The sequence below is a fragment of the Drosophila ficusphila genome, unplaced genomic scaffold (assembly GCF_018152265.1).
Source record: "Drosophila ficusphila isolate 14025-0441.05 unplaced genomic scaffold, ASM1815226v1 contig_106, whole genome shotgun sequence".
Lineage (NCBI taxonomy): Eukaryota > Metazoa > Arthropoda > Insecta > Diptera > Drosophilidae > Drosophila > Drosophila ficusphila.
In genome coordinates this window covers 14143929-14161465 of record NW_025063993.1, presented here as the reverse complement: position 1 = coordinate 14161465, position 17537 = coordinate 14143929, and the positions used below count along the sequence as shown (strand labels likewise).

At 47.5% G+C, this 17537-nt stretch overlaps 4 protein-coding genes across 4 annotated transcripts; 1 reads left to right on the top strand and 3 right to left on the bottom strand.

Moving 5' to 3' along the window:
- Positions 1 to 75: 75 nt before the first annotated feature.
- LOC108087492 (titin) lies at positions 76 to 9663 on the top strand. Its single transcript, XM_017184882.2, has 4 exons — positions 76 to 667; positions 1479 to 8025; positions 8087 to 8245; positions 8337 to 9663. Exons 1-4 carry the CDS (start codon positions 516 to 518, stop codon positions 8646 to 8648), a joined length of 7170 nt encoding a protein of 2389 aa, XP_017040371.2. The 5' UTR covers positions 76 to 515; the 3' UTR covers positions 8649 to 9663.
- Positions 9553 to 10964, bottom strand: LOC108087493 (F-box only protein 28). The gene is made up of 3 exons (XM_017184883.2): positions 10793 to 10964; positions 10596 to 10723; positions 9553 to 10531 (listed from the first exon to the last, which is right to left on the bottom strand). The coding sequence occupies exons 1-3, from the start codon at positions 10874 to 10876 to the stop codon at positions 9793 to 9795; spliced, it is 951 nt and encodes a 316-aa protein (XP_017040372.1). The 5' UTR covers positions 10877 to 10964; the 3' UTR covers positions 9553 to 9792.
- A 265-nt stretch (positions 10965 to 11229) lies between these two features.
- LOC108087413 lies at positions 11230 to 12290 on the bottom strand. Its single transcript, XM_017184753.2, has 3 exons — positions 12111 to 12290; positions 11500 to 11837; positions 11230 to 11443 (listed from the first exon to the last, which is right to left on the bottom strand). The coding sequence occupies exons 1-3, from the start codon at positions 12183 to 12185 to the stop codon at positions 11335 to 11337; spliced, it is 522 nt and encodes a 173-aa protein (XP_017040242.1). The 5' UTR covers positions 12186 to 12290; the 3' UTR covers positions 11230 to 11334.
- A 210-nt stretch (positions 12291 to 12500) lies between these two features.
- LOC108087412 lies at positions 12501 to 15588 on the bottom strand. The gene is made up of 5 exons (XM_017184751.2): positions 15104 to 15588; positions 14883 to 15035; positions 13495 to 13744; positions 13243 to 13427; positions 12501 to 13178 (listed from the first exon to the last, which is right to left on the bottom strand). Exons 1-5 carry the CDS (start codon positions 15206 to 15208, stop codon positions 13110 to 13112), a joined length of 762 nt encoding a protein of 253 aa, XP_017040240.1. The 5' UTR covers positions 15209 to 15588; the 3' UTR covers positions 12501 to 13109.
- Between the last annotated feature and the right edge of the window lie 1949 nt (positions 15589 to 17537).

Here is a 17537-nt window from a genome sequence, read left to right as displayed (position 1 = left end):
GTCCCGCAGTCTGGCCAGCTGTTTACGCAGCCCTGGGTCGAATGTCTGGCAGCTCGCCTGTCCGCCATGACACAAAGCAAAAGCGGTGTAAGAAGAAGCAGAAGACGAAAAAAATATGTGCAAGCAAATCTCGCGAAAGAAAATGAATTTTGCAGCACTTGCTGTGTTTGAAATGTGAACCCCCAGTGTACAGCAGACAAAAGAGACAATAATCAGCATTTTAGTGTACATTTTGAGAGCTAGAACAGCCGCTTAAGCACGTAAAGATGAAGCGAAAATACGAAAATTGCGTGCTGCAGCAGAAGCAGCAACAAAAACGCTATTTGTTGTAGATATACATATGTATATATATACATATATATATGTGCAAATCTATACATAATAAAGAAGAATCCGGCCGAGAATCGGATGTGCGGATAATAAATAATAATAACAATAATTAATTCAAAGAAGGAACGCGCGCGAGCGAGAGAAAAGAGGCGAGTGAAAAAGAGGCGCGAAAAGTTGGCAACAAAATGGTTGTCTCCAAAGACAACAACAACAAGCGTCGCCGCAAGGAGACGGAGACGCCCCCGCCGCCTCCGCCAGGTGGTACGCCCACCGCCTCCACATTGGCGCCTCCTTCGGCAGTGGCGGCCATCGAGTCCTCCCCAGAAATGCCCAAAAGGTAAGTTATTCCTCGGAAAATGGGTTTTTGTCCAGCAACACAAATAAGTGTGTGTGGCACTACGAAGATGACGTCGCAGCGCTTCGAATGATTGCAAATGTAGAGGAGGGGGGCAGGGTTGGGGGCACGCCAAGGGGAGTAACTGTTGGTGTGGGTGGAGGGGGGTTTCAATTGTATAAGCCAGCGTGAACAGCGTGTCGTGGCGTAGTTGTTGTTGTTGTTTTTTTCTCCACGAAGGGGTGTTTCGCATCCGTCGTTTACGGGTGGGAGCAGTGGGCCAGAGGGGGGATCCCCCTCGAGCAGGTGGCACCAACAGTGGTTAGTCACTATGCTAAATTAGGAAATCAAATATCTAAACTACTTTATTCTTGTTTATTATCACTATTAACGCAAAGTTTTGTGGATTATTCAACTCTTAATAATTTTAGTTAGTAAATAAAGTCAACAAAATCACTTTCATTGATTAGTCACTTAAATCAATGTTAGATTATCAAATTGTAAGTTTATGTTTGCCCAAATATTTCAACTACGTCTTAGGAATTTCTTAGTGAATATTGGAGAGAATTTACTGATCATTTACAGGGTTAATAACCCAAAAATTGAACATAATGAAGCAATGAAATTATTCATACGACGTTGAAGCAATATTTTCTTATCGTGAGCCCACTGTTTATGCTCCCTTGTAATACAGACCTGAATGGCCTTAATTATGATCTTTATTAATATTGACTTATCCAATTTGTATCAAGTTGCCTCTTTTTCCCAAAATAAAAACCACTCACACCGCTGATTTGTCACTTTCCATTTGCAGAACGAAGGTGCAGGCTCAGCGCAAGTTCGCCCAGGGTCAGAGTGCACCCAGCAGCTCGTCGAGCAACGCCTACAGCGCAGTAGCAGCGGCAACTGGATCCGGATCGGGGCCCAGCACCTCCGGAGCGGATAGCTCTCAGCCGCCCATCGAGATCCTGCCCAACAAGTGCCCAAAGGCGCAGGACTTTCTCACCTTTCTCTGCTTTCGCGGCACTCCTGCGCTGCCCGCCCACCTGGACTTCCTCAATCAGGGCAAGTCCAAGGATTCGGATGCCACGACGACGGGAGCCAACAATAATAACAATGCAAAAAAGGCCAACAACAGTCGAGCGAGCTTGGCGGCAAACAAAAAGAAGCGTGGTCGTCCCGCCAAAGGAGCGGCAAAGAAAGTGGATACGCCAGTTGCAGTTCCCGAGGCCACGGAGAAGACACCAACAGCAGAAAAAGCAGCCAGTGATAAAAACCATCTCATTGCAGCCGGAGTCACGGAAACTCTGGCGCCAACTCCAACTCCTGTGCTGCCAGGAGCGGTACGCAAACGGGCGGAGGTTGTCACCGATGGCAATCGACGAGGAGCACGTGGCAGGGGAGCAGCCGGATCAGTTGTGACTCCTGACAAGGCAATAACAACAGCAGCAGCATCGAACAACAAGCGCCGCTCGAATCGATCCACTGCTAAGGAGAGTAAACCCATCATAGACGATGACCAGTCGGAGGATCTCGACGAAGCCGATGAGGATGAGGATGAGTTCTTCTCCGCTCACGATGCCACTTCGCGCAATGGCGAAGAGGTGAAGGTGGATAGTCCTGTGAAAGCAGCAGAACCGACCAAAAGAGGACGTCCCTCGGCGGGCAAGAAAGCAGCAGCAGCAGCAGTGGAGCCCACACCCGAATCCCAGACAGCTTCGAAGGACAAGGCACCAGTGAAGCGCGTAAGGCAACGGGAGTCGCCCATATTTATACCCTCACCCGAGTCGTCGGGCCGCATGACAAGACAGCGGGCTTTTTTCGAGCCAGTCAAGGTTCCTCCGCACAACGAGGAACCTGGCACCCCCGAGCCGCCAAAGGAAGAGCCCAAAAAGGAACCAGAACCGCCGCCAAACAAACCGGATAAAGAGCCAGCCGAGCCTGCCAAGCAGATTAAGGAAGCCAAGGAGAAGACGAATTCCAGTATTTATGCCAAAGACGCCAAGCAGCAGCTGGAAAACGGAGACGGTCAACACGGTGCCGGTTCCAAGGGCAAGAAAAGCCTGAACGTCTTCGATTTCAGTTCGGATGACGAACAGCCGCTGGCCAAGTCAATTAAGTTGAAGAAGGGCGGCAAGGGGGCGAGTCCCAAGAAGGGAGCGGCTGCTTCAGCTGCTCCTGCGGCCAGGAATCGCAAGGCGGCAGCCAAAAAGCTCGAGAAGGAAAAGGAAAAAGAAGCCGAAAGGGAAAAGCAGCTGGAGAAAGAAAGGCTCAAGGAGAAGGAAAAGGAGCTAGAGAAGGAAAAGGCAAGGGAAAAAAAGGAAAAAGAAAAGGAGAAGGAAAAGGAAAAGGAACCTGTTCCAGAGAGCAAAGTAGAGGAACCGCCAAGTGGCGGGAAAAGAGGGAAAGCCGGTAAAAAGAAAGCCGAGGACACGCCAGCCGATGAGCTTGAACTGGCGCCACCCTCATCGAAGAAGGCCGCCACCAATGCACGCGGATCTCGGAAGACGGCGGCGAAGAGCAAGGCATCGGAGGACTCCGCGGAGTTGGAGCCTCAGCGAACGCAACGTCCGTCCCGCAAAACCAAGGAAGCGGCAGCCATTTACATGGGCATCATTGGTCACAAACTGCAGCTGGCCGACGATGAGGAGGATGACCTTTCGATGAGCAGCTTCCCGGACATCCCAAATGTCAAGGAGATGGAGAAGATGGAGAACGAAATCAAACGCAATGCGGCGGGAAAGTTAAACGTGCCGGAGGCCACGACGGTGTCTTCGGCAGGCAAATCATCCCGTAAGCCGTCGCCACGACCCAAGGATTCCCCGGCAGCAGCAGCCGCAGATCCGATAGAAGCCACCGCTAATGATGCGTCCCCCTCTCCACCGGAAGCCCAGGAGGAGAAGCCACCGCCCCCCGCACGACGAGGTCGTCCGCCCAAGGCGGGCAGGGCATCGGCTGCTGCCGCTCCACCGCCGCCCAAACCGCCCATCGAGGGCATGCTGGTGAAGAAGGGAGCGCTGGCCAAGATGGCGGAGCAGCAGGCCAAGCCCAAAGCCAAGTCCGAACATTCAAAAGTCGACTCCGACGAGGAGGAGGACTTTCTCATCAACGAGGAGCTGAACGAAACGAAGCGCAAGCTGGAGAAGAGCTTCAGTGACTCCGATGACGAGCCGTTGGCCATCAAAGTTCCGGTGGTGGCAGCCAAAGATAAGGAGGAGGTGACACCACCGAAGATGCCCAGTCCACCGCCCAAATTGGCGACATTTCCGTCGGCCATCACGGTGCCCACGCCCTTAGTTTCTTCGGTGGCTCCCTCGCTGGCGGTGACCACCAGCACACCACCGGCAACCACCGCTTGCACCACCCAATTGACCATGCTCCCGTTGACGGCCAAGGCCACGCCAACGCTGGGCAGCATGCCCATGTTTCCCTGCATGCCGGCCAGTTATTCACCGCTCAAAACCATGGAGAAGAAGCCGCCGGTGCCGACGTCCAAGATCCTAAATGTGCCCGCCACCTATGCGCTGCCCGGAAGTGCCAGCGGTGCAGTGGGTTTCCCGAAGACCTCCTCGTATCTGCCGCAGGCATCGCCCCACTATCATTCCGGCTATGTGCGTCCACCACCGACGCCCACCCATCAATTTGGAGGCGGAGGAACTCCATCGGGGAGTAAGACTCCCGCGCAGGGAACCTCGCCGCTGAAGTATCAGACGCCACCGACCACCTATCCGCCGCCCATTGAGGCGTACCAGTGTCCCAAGATCAATCCGAACTTTCTGACGCCCAAGTACGAGCGGAGTCCACTGCCGAGATCGTCGTCCAGCACCTTTCCCAGTCCGTCGCCGGTGAAGTTTATGCCCACGTCGGGTACGAGCGCCACCACAGTGGGCACTCCTTCCTCGGCAACCAAGAGCCCGTTGGCACCGCCACCGCCGTCGCCGCCAGTCAGCCAGGTGGTCATCCAGACGTCCAGCTTGAATCTTAGCATGAGTGTTGCCTCCACCGTGAACGCAGCTCCAATGGCCGTGGCCTCCACTTCGTCGGCGGCGGCAGTGGCTCATCAGCCGACAGTTGCAACCACGGTGACGGCCACCTCAACGCCACCACCGGCGCACAGCAACAGTGGAGGAGGAACTGCAGCAGGCGGAGCAGGTGCCAATTCCGATCCACTGAAGGACGAGATTGGAAGCATCTTGGCGCAGGCCACACTGATGCCAAGCAAGGAGGAATCGGGCAAGATCTTTGGGATTGCCAGCGTGAGTTTGGCCCAGAGTTCCGGACCGGACAACACCAAGTGCACCCTGGGCAAGTGTGGCTCCATCCACAAGCCCGTGCTGGGACCAGTGGTGCCCACCGAGGGATACTTTGGCGATCAGTTGTCCAGCAAAGAGCGACGCAAGGCGAAGGTGAACATGACCCACGAACAGATCCAGAAGTGGCTCATCGAATGCTCCTCGAATCCGGATGAGATCCAAGACGATTTGGATGACGATTTCGATGATAGTCTGAGACCGCAGCAGTCCACCACTCCGCCACCGACGAGAGATGACAAGGATTTGAGTGCGAGCTTCAGTTCGTCGTCGAAGAATACGCGCGGTGATCTCGGCAAGAGTGAGAGCGCCTGGTCGGCGAAGGGACCATCACTGAAGGCCACGCCCGTGCTGGTCACTCCGCCGAATCGCAAGGAACACCTCGAGCTGGCCGATGGCAAGGATTGCGATGCCCTGGATTACGACAAATCCTCGACGCCGGTAAATCTCACCCAGAAACTGACATCCAATGAGCCGACGGCTGCCGAAAAGAGGATCAACGATCGAAAGGTCAAGGAGTCGATCAAAGCCATCGCATCGAAGGCTGCGCCGCGAAGTGCAGCCACCACGCCTCCCACTCCCGTTTCGTCCACGCCCACTCCTGTTTCCCTAACGCCATCCAAGAGCAGTCCCACTCCGCCACCGGCCGTCAAGCAAAAACCGGAGAAGGGCAAGAAAACTGCTGCTGCCTCTGGCGGTGCAGGTGCCACTTCGATAGCTTCCCCGCCAGCGGCACCCACACCACCGAATCCAAAGCGGACGCCGGTCTACAATCAAAAGAACTCCAAAGCTCAACAGCCGCAGGCGGAGACCAAACCGGCTGCAAGTGCTCCAAGCGGTGGAGCAGGATCCAAACGGGAATCGGTTTATGCCTTTGGCAAGGAGGAGGAAGCGGCCACCAAGCCGGGCAATCGTCGGCGGGCGGAACCCAGTCCTGTTCCTACGCCAGCACCCGTTTCCAATGCATTAAGCGAGCGATCTCCGACCAAGAAACGAGCTGCAGCCGCCGCGGCAGCCACTGCTGTCCAACTGACGCTGAGTCCCACGGAGAACTGCAAGATCGATGGCAAACCGAAGGCCACCACCGGACGAGGAGCCAAAAAGCAACAGCCGCAGGCTCCCGCTCCACCAACACCAGCACCGGCGGTGGAAGCCAGCGGAGATTCGGATGCAGAGGGTGCCACCTTCTACATACCCCTGCAAGGAGCTGGAGTGGGCGGCAGTGGGGATGGCGGCATCCAAGGAGTGGCAGTTAAGCTGGGAAGAGAGGGACCCGACGGTCCCAACCAGAAGGTGGTGATGCAGGCCACTCTGGTGACCAAGGCGCAGATGGACACCAACTCGAAACCGCTGCCAGAATCACTGAATACCAACGAGCTGGTGAAAACGCTGCTCCATGCGGCCAGCAATGATGCGGCCTCCACGACGACGAGCCTGAAGAGTTTGCCCAAGGCGAGCACTTCGGCAGCAGCGGGCGCAGGAGGAACTGCTGCTCCCGGCGCTTCCAGTTTGGTGCGTGTCAACTCGAACTCATCGCTCTTCTCCGGTTCGGCCAAATCCCGTACAGCTGCCCAGACCAGTTCCACGGCAGCGGCGGTGGCCAAGAAGTACAAGGATGACACACCCATCAAGATGGCCAACAATACGGCTTTCCCGCGCCACGACGATCCCACCCAGATGGTGGAGGCGCCCATCTTCAGGCCCACGGAAAAGGAGTTCGCCGATCCCATTGAGTTCATCGAACGGATCACCCCGATAGCGGCCAGGTTTGGGATCTGTAAGATCATTCCGCCGGCCAGCTTCAAGCCGGAATGCCGGATATCGGACGAGATGCGCTTCACGGCGTACAATCAGTATGTGCACAAGATGCTCCATCGCTGGGGACCGAGTGCCAAGGAGCTGAGTGCGATCAAGAAGTACCTGGCTACCCAGAGTATCGTGATGAATCATCCACCCTGGATCGGTGGCATGGAGGTGGATCTGCCGCGTCTATATCACACTGTCCAGGAACTCGGTGGCCTAAAGGAGGTAATCGAGAAGAAGAAGTGGGCGCGTGTGGCAGAGGAGATGTGCATACCCAAGCTGGCCCAGGATCGGGTGACCAAACTGGACGACATCTATTGCAAGTACCTGTTGCCCTACGACACACTGTCGCCGGCGGAGCGCCAGAAGCTCTTCGACGAGGTGGAAGCGGATTGGGCCAAGCGGGAAGCGCGAGCAAGACGGAATGCGGATCGCTTTGTGAACACGGAGAGCGTGTCCAACGAGGAGGACGACGTGAGCAGCGACGAGGACGAGGAGTCCGAGGAGGAGATCGACGGCGTGTCCATGGAGTGCATTGTGAAGGGCAGGAGCATGGCGCTCAGCCAGTTCTACAGGATTGCCCGCAACACGATGGCGCTGTGGTTCAAGAGCACCGATCCCACCGTCAACGAAGTGGAGGCGGAGTTCTGGCGACATGTGGCCGTCCGCGATAGCCATGTCTGCGTCCACTCGGGCTCCATTGACAGCTCCGGTTGGGGTTATGGTTTTCCTAGTCCTGGTCCCAAGGGCAAGGGTTCCAACTATGCCAGGCATCCGTGGAACCTCAAGGTGTTGACCAACAACTCGGGCTCCGTGCTGCGCTCCCTGGGTCCCGTCATGGGCGTCACCGTTCCCACGCTCCACGTGGGCATGCTCTTCTCCGCCTGCTGCTGGTACCGGGATCCTCATGGCCTGTCCTGGATCGAGTACCTGCACACGGGCGCCTCCAAACTGTGGTACGGCATTCCCGACGATCAGAGTGCCAACTTCAGAGCGGCGCTGACCTCGTTGATACCGACGCACTGCCAGAACAAGACGATCTGGTTGCCCTGTGATACGGTGATGGTGCCACCGCACATGCTCACGGATCGCGGCGTCTCGCTGTGCCGCATCGAGCAGAAGCCGGGCGAGTTCATAGTGGTGTTCCCACGGGCCTACACCTCCAGTCTGGCCACCGGTTACGTGGTCTCCGAGAGCGTTTACTTCGCCACCATGTCCTGGCTGGATCTGGCCAAGGATGATTTCAGGGTGAGTGTTTTAGTCTGTTTATTGCATTGAACACAGAGACTAATAATTGTTTGGTTTATAGGACATCCATGAGAGCTGTGAGCCGGCCATGTTCTCGTTGGAGCAACTGCTGTTTGCTTTGGGCTATGACCAGCGGGTAAATTCCGAGGCTCTGCATCAAATGTTGCCCATGCTCAACGATGTTTGCGAAAAGGAATCCGCTGCCAGAGAACAGCTTAGGGTGAGTTAATTAAAGATTTTATAAATGCCAAAAAAGAATAGGTTTTATAAGAACTGCAACAATTTTAATAATTTATTTAAACACTTTTCAGGCTGCTGGCGTAACATCCACCGAGAAAGTGCAGACGGAGAAGAACCAGAAGGCCAAGAAGCAGCCACAGCCGCCATACAAGTCAATCGAAAGCGAGTGCGATCTGTGCCGCGCCAACCTGTACATATCGATGGTGCGCACCGAGGATGGCAACATCTATTGCCTGCAGCACGCGCTGAAGAACCTCAACAATGGGAACATCCAGGCCAAGCAATGCAAGCTAATCTACGCGTACAACGTGGATGATATACAGCAGCTAATCCGGCAACTGCAGGAGAAGATTAACCACAAGGCAGTGGTAAAGAAAAAGTAGCATCGTCGGCGTCGTTACTAATCGGCGGCGCAAGACAGATACAGACACAAACAGAGATACAGATAAGAATACGGATTAGGAATCCCTCGCTGATGTACATATTCAAAGAAATGTGTATACATTTGTGATTCGCCATCGCTAGTGAGCAGCCTAACTGATGATTGGGTGAAATATAGTAATGACTACGAGTTGATCCATGCACCTATAAATGCGGAATGAAGAATGGAGCGTTGGAACAGCGAGCCACAAAACACGGATATATATATGTTTATGCAACGTTTATCTCCCAGTTGACTAACTGACACTATTACTAACTGTATGATAAGAGCGAAGGATCTGATGTTGATAGTAACTATAACTATTTACTATTTCAACGTGGCAATGCTTTCAATTTTGACTAGTTGATACACATTATGTCGATAAGAAGTTTGCAATGATTTTTGTTTTCCATTTGGTTTTTTTTGTTATGCAATATGTACCCCCGATCCCGAAAAATGTTATTAACCCTATATTTGTGTTATTGTATATAGAGAGCATAGTGTATATGTACGTAGTTAGCTTCGAATTAAGTCAGACGATCCCTCAAAGAAACCATGCTAACGTGTTGCAATTTCTACTACCTTTTATACGCTAAGATAACGAGTAATTACCATAGCATCATAGAACGAACACCAGAGCCCAGATATCCACAATTCCCGCATAGAGCAGTAGTTTTAACACTAACAATAGCAACAAGGGACCGTCCCGGGATGGATCTCCGCCAATAAACGAACTAGACGAAAGCCAGAGTTACTATCGATGACTGCAGTTGTGGCAAGGGCTATAAATAAAATATGTAAACCCAAACCATACTGTTCATTCAACCAAAAACGATAAAGACGAAAAATCCATCAAGGACCGGCGATTGCGATTGCGTAAATGAGAACTTTTCACTAGATGTTCAATGTATTTATATAGTAGTAATACAATATTTAAGTAACAAGTGCAACAATAAATCTTAACGCGATATATCGAAGCTGCACTGTCTAGTTTATGCTACGTACTCCAACTATCAGCTAAAATTCGTCTGGAGGGGAGTTTTCTTTCTTTCATTCATTTTTTCATTTTTTTTTTTTGTAATCTAATTTCTTAACCTAATCCTTGGCTAGACCTTGGGTTTTTTAATGGCCGGTGGCATGCAGTCCGCACTGGCCACCGCCTGTCGCTTGACGCCACAGCTGGGCATATTGGCCAACACATCCTCCATTTGGCGCTTCAGTTCCGACACCTGGGTGGTCAGTTCTGTTATCGTGGAGACGGCATCCTGCAGCCGGCGATCTTGCACCTTGCGCGACATCTCAAGGGTGCGTACTTTTTGCATAAGTGTCCTTTGGAGTTGGTATTGCTTGAGGATGTGCTTGGAGACGCGATCCCTTTGCTGGGACTCTGGCTGTGCTGGTTTGCTGGCGCAGATGGGTGCCAACTGCACGAGGGCCTGCTGGACGAGGGCATGATCCACCACGGGTCGACTGATTCCGTTTCGCTTGACGCCGCTGAAACTGATGTCGCCGAGGGCACTGCAGACCACCAGCCGAGTTCCGGCCGCCGTGGATTCCGCCAGTTGTTTCCGGTGTTCCATTTTGAAGTTAACGGCAATTTTCTCGTCGAAGTGCTCAATGGCCATAGAGGAGATGTCTCGCAGTTCCTGCAGGACCTCGTGAGGTCGCAGCTGCTTGGTGGAGGTGCTCAGAATGCGCAGGATGCTGTTGATCTCGTCGAGAACGCGGCCGGGTATAAAGCAGCAGATGTTGAGGTCGATGAACTTGGAGTACGTCATGGTCAACATCGAAATGCGCGTCTCAATGGAGGTCAGTATGTCCGAGTGGCGGGATAGTATGTGGTTCCTAAAGAAGCAACAAATTGAAATCACTAGATGTTTCGATGTCTCGCGAATGATGCGCAACTCACCTGCGTTCTGATTCACGTCGTGGCAGCATAGATTTGATGCGTTTAAAATTCTTGGCATGGGCCATAATAATCTTATTGAATCCCTTATTTAAGACCTGCTGGCCAAGGTAATTGAAAAGTGTGCACACCTAGATGGAAACGTCTAGTTTAAGTCACCGTCCAGAGACTTTTGGATTTCCCATTTGGCCAACACTCACCTCTCGTTTTTTGGCCACTTCATCGTAGGGCAACCATTCGAAGATGTCTAGGAGCACCGTCTGCGGCAGATCTAAAAGATTCATTTTTCTACCTATTCCTAATTTCGAGAGCGATTTTTATTCGAGAATATTTATTGCTGTTGTTTTTAATAAGGCAGTGACACTAACTGGTGCAAATTACCGAAACAACTCGCTTTCTTGTAAAATATACTTTCTCATAAAATATACTAAAATGAATCTAGTATATACTGGTAATTAATTAACCGTTACTTGGTTCGAATTTCCGATTTTTAAAAAAAGGTTAAAATTATGTAACGTACCATATTTTTCTTTTGTAAAGCTAGGTCTACAAATTTTTTATTTGTATTAATATTTTTATTAAGACAACGATACACATTTGTTTATAATTTAATTAATTTTATTCCAGGACAAAAAACAATGCAAATTTATTCGGTCCGTTAAAAAGAAAAATGAAATCTAAATTACTCATGTTTTATTTACAAGTGTGAAAGAACAACAACAAAACGAGAATGAGAATTGAATTAGGCTTGTATCAGAAACTTGCTGGCATCATGAATATCATTAGCATAAGGCTCCAGTTCAGGTTTCTTTTTGGGGAAGTATGGATTGTGCTCCGGATCAGCATTTAAACTAAAAAGATAACATTTTTTAAAAGAAATATTAAAAAAGAAAAACTTGAAACTTACTGGTAAAAGTTGGTGGCCTCCTCGCACTTGACATTGTACCACCAGTCGCACGCGAATTCCTTTTGATTGAAGATGGTGCCATTGGTGCAGAGGAACTTGGCACCCTGGTCACCTTCGCGTCCATCGTGGCAGACGTGATATGCCTGACAACCCGTCTCCACATTGGCGTACATACCCGGCGTGGCCGGAACGTTGTGGCAACTGAAGTGGGTGTGCGGAACCTCATGGTAAACTGGATAATCCACGCCCGGAACTCCGGGTATCTTGTTCAGATCTTGCTTCTCCTCATGATGCTGCTGGTGTTCCGCTTGCGGTGGATTGAAAAGATAGCCGAATTTCTGTAAACATATCAAATGGTGGCCGTTGCATAAGTCAGCCACAAGAGCTCGTGCCCCAATCCGGTTTTAATACCCCGCAAATCCCCGCGCGGCACTGCCTCTTTATGGCCACAATCGTCGGCACTCGTACACATATTGCATGTTACAATTTTTGGGTCAAAAGTGAACGTGGCTAAGACACCCAGAGCTTTGTCAATTGGGGTGGCGCACGCTCCTCTTAATTGATTCCTCCCCATAATTATACACTCGAGACACCCGATCCTCAATCCTCACCTGAACTTCGATGGAAACAGCGGCTCCGATGACGACCATTAGCCAAAAAGAGAAACAACCCAGCTTCGGCATCATTATGTTCAATATATATATATTTTCCGCCTACGTTGAAGTTGGTAGCTTGGAGGCTTTAGAGTTGGAGAGACAACCGTCCGAGTTGGGTTTGAAAATCAAACTAAACTGGAGTTTTCCAGCGGCAACCACTTGAGCATGGAGCTTTCAAGGGTACCGTTCCGATTTAAGTCTTCGTAACGGTTTCGATTTTTGCGCTGGAAGCTGTTGGCGCAAGCTTTTTCATTTCAAATTGGCAAATTACTTAGCTCTGCTTCAATTATTGCCAAAGTAAACGAACCGCTTGCAGCGTAATGCTCCTTCGTCTCCGCATAATTATCATATATGACTGATGTGGGAAAGTACAATGCAGCACGGGCTGGGTTTATTTTGCAAGATACAAATTGTTTACGCTTAACTAGCTAAATACGAATGAATTCCCATATCGCTTGGCCTGGCTAAGACGGTACAATATGTGGATGGATGGGTTAGCAAGCGATGTGTGGATGCAACTTGGTACAGAGAGCCAAAAAATCCTTTTAATCAAAAACCAAATAATGATGCTGATATTTTAAAAGAATTCTTAGATAAAAGAAATGTAACAAACTGTTCAGCGAAGCTTTAATCACAAATAATAAGTTTAGAATTACTCGAAAAAATATTATACATTTTAAATGTTCTTTTAATTTAAAAAATAATTTGTGGTGATGAATTTTAATACAATATTTCTCTCTGTGTATGGGCTGGGCATGAATGGATTACAAACTTGGGAATGGGAATGGAAATGCACTAATCGGTGAGGGGGCGTATGGCAAAAGTTTTGAAATGATATGCACATGGTTAGACAATGGTTACGAACCACTTGTAAACCTAACTCTTGGCTAAAGATAAACAGAAATGCCGCATCCATAAATTCTACTAAATTTGGGCATGTGAAAAGCACTAAAACTAATAATTCTTGCGGGTCTGTTGATGCAAGTCCAGTTTGCTCAGCAGGTCGTCAAATTCGCTGAAGAGCTAGTTAGAAAAAAAACAGAGTTTTAGAGTATTACATAAATCCCCATAATCCCGATCAACTCACATGGGTTGTGCCATAGCTGTCCACATAGGTCTTGCTGCCTTTGGCGGTCTTCTTGAAAGCCGGCAGCACCGGACTGTGACCATGGAGGAGATTCACATTCTGATAAGACTGCGCCTTGGCCGATCCGGCTAATGGATTCGCATGGCTCTTGCCCACCGAGGGCGCCAGTTCCAGAAAATTGGGCACTACAATAGCGCAAATTTAGCTTGAACTGGGAAAGGGGGCATCCAATCTCCATCTCTATCTACTCACTTTTCTTGGGCTGCAACTTGACCTGATTGAGAAGGGGATTGTGCAACTGGAGCTGTCGGTAGACGGGAAGGCCGTGCTTGGGCGGCACCACCACGTGCTGGCGACCCACCGCCTGCGGGTACAGGTATGTGGTCTCCACCGTGGGCACCTGGCGGTAGTGGTATCGTCCCTCCCGCGGCGTGTACCTCCCATCCGAGCTCAGGGCGATGTGGAAGACCGTTCGCATCGGCTTGTTATAGTACTGGTACACCTAATAAAAAATGCAAGGTAAACTAGCTTAAAAGGTTTATTAATTTTTAAAATTATTAAAAAAATATGACTAGCATTTTAATGTATTAATCTTTAAAGCCAATTAATTTAATTTAATGTTAAAATCCTTTGGCTTACTTCTTTGAGCAACAAGGTAATTAAACTACTTAAGCTAATTTCAGCTCAAAAAAGCTAATTTATCTCATAATGGTAAATGTGTAAATTTGTTAAGGAAAAAAAAACAATACCATGGGCATAAAAAATATGCACAACATTTAAATATTTTTACAACCAACTCGTAAACTTAGCTGTTTGCTAGAGAAGAAGATAAATAAATTCTATAGCTGTTTAGCACTGAATTTATTAGTTAACGAGCTATAAAAAAATCGAATATAATTTTTCCATAAATTTTAATTTTGTATGTTGCACTTAAACAAACGGTAATAAATTTATTTATATAGCATCTCAGCATGAAGAACATAAAGTTCTTAAGAACTTTAATAAATCTTTTAACTGATCCACATATAAGAAAAATTTTCTGTTAAGTGTTAAAACTCGAAAGGTATTCAAATATCCTAAAGCATCTTTAATGATCATTACTTTTTTTAAGGCAATTAGCGATTACGAAAATATTGAACTGCAGACAATAAAAATAAAGAAGCAGCTTATAAAGTTATAAATATATGTTTCCAAGTTTGGCGTTTGCTGTTCCAACCTTATATCTGAACTTGAAAAATTAATCGCAAAACAACGGTTTAAATATATAACATGCATAACTAAATGATTAATTGATTTGTCCTTAATTTGCTTATATTGAATAGATTTATACTCTTTTCATAAATCAAAGTGCTCTGCTGAAATAAAAAAATCTGTAGAAATTGTTTTATTTAATCTTAAAGTCTGCTAAGCAAAACTGATAAAAGTGCTATTAGTTATAATTAATAAATAATTATTCTAACTTTTGTAACTTATTTTGTAACTTATTTTTTCATGTTATTCTTAAAGAGATTTATATTGGCAGCATTCAGATAATGCAACCTTTTATTTGAACCAAATCATTCTCAGAGCTGCATGTTTTGAAGAGCAGTTCATTGCAAGCCTTTTCGAAGAAGGATCTAGGATCTCCTGCTGATATTTACCTGGGGACTCCGCTGCTCGGGCACAATGCCATCGGGCACTGCGATTCCCTCCTTTTGCAGGCGGTTCAGAAACAAGCGATCCGTCTCGAAAGCGGTGTCTGGGATCTTGCCACCCGCATGTGGCAACACTTGTTCCCGATAGATTTGGCGTTTCTTGAAATTGGTTTTTCGACAGAATTATTTATGGTTAAATTGTGCGGGTGAGGCTTCAGCGTACACACCTTGTGGTTGCGTGCCGCAAACTCCGAGTCTTGGGCAACTATTATTGCCGGACTCAGGCAAAGATATATTAAAGCAATTGGCCAGATTGTAAATGTGGAAGACATTTTTATGGTAGGAATGTAGACAATTTCCTGATCTGAGAGCTGAAAGGTCAAGTTGATCGACAGGCACTCGCGGATCTAAACGACTTCGATAGCGACTTCTGCAGACAAACGTTAAGAGCTCGGTACACAAATCCAGATGCGAGACATATTCTCCGATATTCGACAGGTGGATTGCACAAGTTGGACGACGAGTTAGACGACGAGTTAGACGACAGATGAATGACGAGCAGAAAGAACGAACGCGACACGATCACGTGACGACGGTTGCCAAAGCTACCTGGTAAGTACCTGGCTATATACTATACTATACTATAAGATCTCCAATACCGATTCCGATTCCGATTCCGATCCGATCTTGGAGTTACGTTGTGGTCGCGTCGACGGTGCCAAACATAATGAATGCAAATGCATAAAACCGATCTCCAACTAGCGGGTGCCCTCCTCTGCCGGCGTTTTTCAGCCGACGCGCTCATCATCATTATTTCCATCATGAAAAGCAAAGCAGCAGCAGCAGTCGCAGCAGCAGCAGCTAAATTTATATATTTTTTTGGGCTTAGAGAGCCCTGAATGATTCCCGTTTGCTTTTCCTTGGCACTTAGTTGTTACCAACTTCTCGCTGGAATCAGTTTTATTTGCGGTTTTTAACTGGAAGTGGCAGCAAAACCATTTACGCGAAATTGCCGCTATTAATCTGTATGCTCGTGCCTCCAAATCCAAATCCAAATCCAAATTCATGGTGGGATGATGGGGCGGCTACTTGACTTGAAAGTCTCTTAAGGGATCCCTTGTTGCCTGTTCGTACATCTTTGTTATACATAATTACACTGGTTTCTTGGACATGGCAATTTTTTATGGTTCCACTTCAACCTTTTTCTTGTCTTGTCGAAAGTGAATGGCTGAATTGGATTGCTTCGGATTGCTTCAATGCTGACTGAACCTTTTGTTTTTGCCCATTTTCAGTTGTTTGGGATTGGTGATTGCGCCCCCAAGTCAACACTTTTCATAAACGTTTCATATTTATTGATTGTTTTCGTCGTTATTATTTTAAATATTTGTGTATTTTTTTTCTCCTTGCTGTTGGTTATTGGTAGCTAGTTGCTGCAGATTGCTTATTTGTCTCAAGAGTTCGCTGATGTTTTCTTTTCGCGTCAGAAAAGTTGGTTTATGAATTTAATGCGGTTTATTGGCGATTGAGCCTTGAAAGGTTTTGTGAAAGTGGAGTGGCACTGGGTGAGTGCTTGAAAGGCCTTTCTCGGAGGATAATTGACTTAATAATGAATTGTTTACATTAAATTAAAGACTTTCCCTTAAAAAGGATTAATTTGTACTTGAACATTATGGTCTTCAATATCAAGCTATATTTATTTTAAATTATTATTTCATCATCCCACATTCATCTAAAAATAAGCCCCAACCCATCAAATTAAACATGAAACATTCATCATTAAGCATTTCATATTAATCAAAAAATATTCCTAACTCATCAATCAAATTTTTAACATAAAATCATAATACAAGGTAAAACTTAATTTTTGTTATTTATTTTTTTCGAAAGAAATTGATTCAAATTTTTATTAATAAGCCTTAATAATTTTATTCATAAGCAACTAATAAACTTCAATATTCCCACGCTTCCGTAACCAATTAATTAAATATTCCAAAGGCATATGCCATAGAAATGTGTCAATTCATATGACAAAAACGTGTAAAAAGTAGACTCCACATAAATGCAAAATTTGGAGAAAGTAATTTTAAAGCCAAGATGCCGGATGGCGATAAGAACGCCTACGAATAGATCAATTGGAATGCCGAACACAAAAAAAGTCCATTGTAATTGCGATTGCACAATCGTACACCAAAAAAAAAGGTTTTACATTACAAATTACAATAGACTGAAAAGCGAAAACCACAAAAAAATAAGAGAAGCAAGCGAGTCAGCTTCTGCAGTTTAGTAGATTGTAAAATTCAGACCTTGGCTCAATCAAGATGCAGCATCCATCCAGCAACCATTGAGGAGACCCAGAGCCAGAGATTAATTATTTTAAATCATCGCCAGCCTTGGAACGCAGGCATGTTCAACATATTTTTTTATTTTGTCGAACTGTTTTGGGCCAGTTTTTTCAATTGTTGGTGTAAGCCAAATTGTTGCGGTCGCTAATTGGCCAAGTTTTGAGCTTCCTGGAGGGGCTCGCTCTTTCGAGCCCATCACAAATGGTCCAAACTCGATGTCAAGGATGGTCCGCTCATTCCCAGAGACCTTTCCAATTTGCATCTTGTCACAAAAGATGACAGGCCAATACCACAAGCCACGATCTGACATCTCGTCGAT

Coding starts and splice junctions, on each gene's coding strand:
- LOC108087492 (XM_017184882.2), top strand. CDS start 516: ATGGTTGTCTCCAAAGACAACAACAACAAGCGTCGCCGCAAGGAGACG. Junction 668..1,478: donor TCCCCAGAAATGCCCAAAAG/GTAAGTTATTCC, acceptor TTCCATTTGCAG/AACGAAGGTGCAGGCTCAGC. Junction 8,246..8,336: donor CTGCCAGAGAACAGCTTAGG/GTGAGTTAATTA, acceptor AACACTTTTCAG/GCTGCTGGCGTAACATCCAC.
- LOC108087493 (XM_017184883.2), bottom strand. CDS start 10,876: ATGAATCTTTTAGATCTGCCGCAGACGGTGCTCCTAGACATCTTCGAA. Junction 10,724..10,792: donor AAGTGGCCAAAAAACGAGAG/GTGAGTGTTGGC, acceptor GTTTCCATCTAG/GTGTGCACACTTTTCAATTA. Junction 10,532..10,595: donor CGACGTGAATCAGAACGCAG/GTGAGTTGCGCA, acceptor TTGCTTCTTTAG/GAACCACATACTATCCCGCC.
- LOC108087413 (XM_017184753.2), bottom strand. CDS start 12,185: ATGATGCCGAAGCTGGGTTGTTTCTCTTTTTGGCTAATGGTCGTCATC. Junction 11,838..12,110: donor CTGTTTCCATCGAAGTTCAG/GTGAGGATTGAG, acceptor ATATGTTTACAG/AAATTCGGCTATCTTTTCAA. Junction 11,444..11,499: donor GAGGCCACCAACTTTTACCA/GTAAGTTTCAAG, acceptor TTATCTTTTTAG/TTTAAATGCTGATCCGGAGC.
- LOC108087412 (XM_017184751.2), bottom strand. CDS start 15,208: ATGTCTTCCACATTTACAATCTGGCCAATTGCTTTAATATATCTTTGC. Junction 13,428..13,494: donor CAAGTTGCAGCCCAAGAAAA/GTGAGTAGATAG, acceptor GCGCTATTGTAG/TGCCCAATTTTCTGGAACTG. Junction 13,179..13,242: donor ACAGCTATGGCACAACCCAT/GTGAGTTGATCG, acceptor TTTTCTAACTAG/CTCTTCAGCGAATTTGACGA.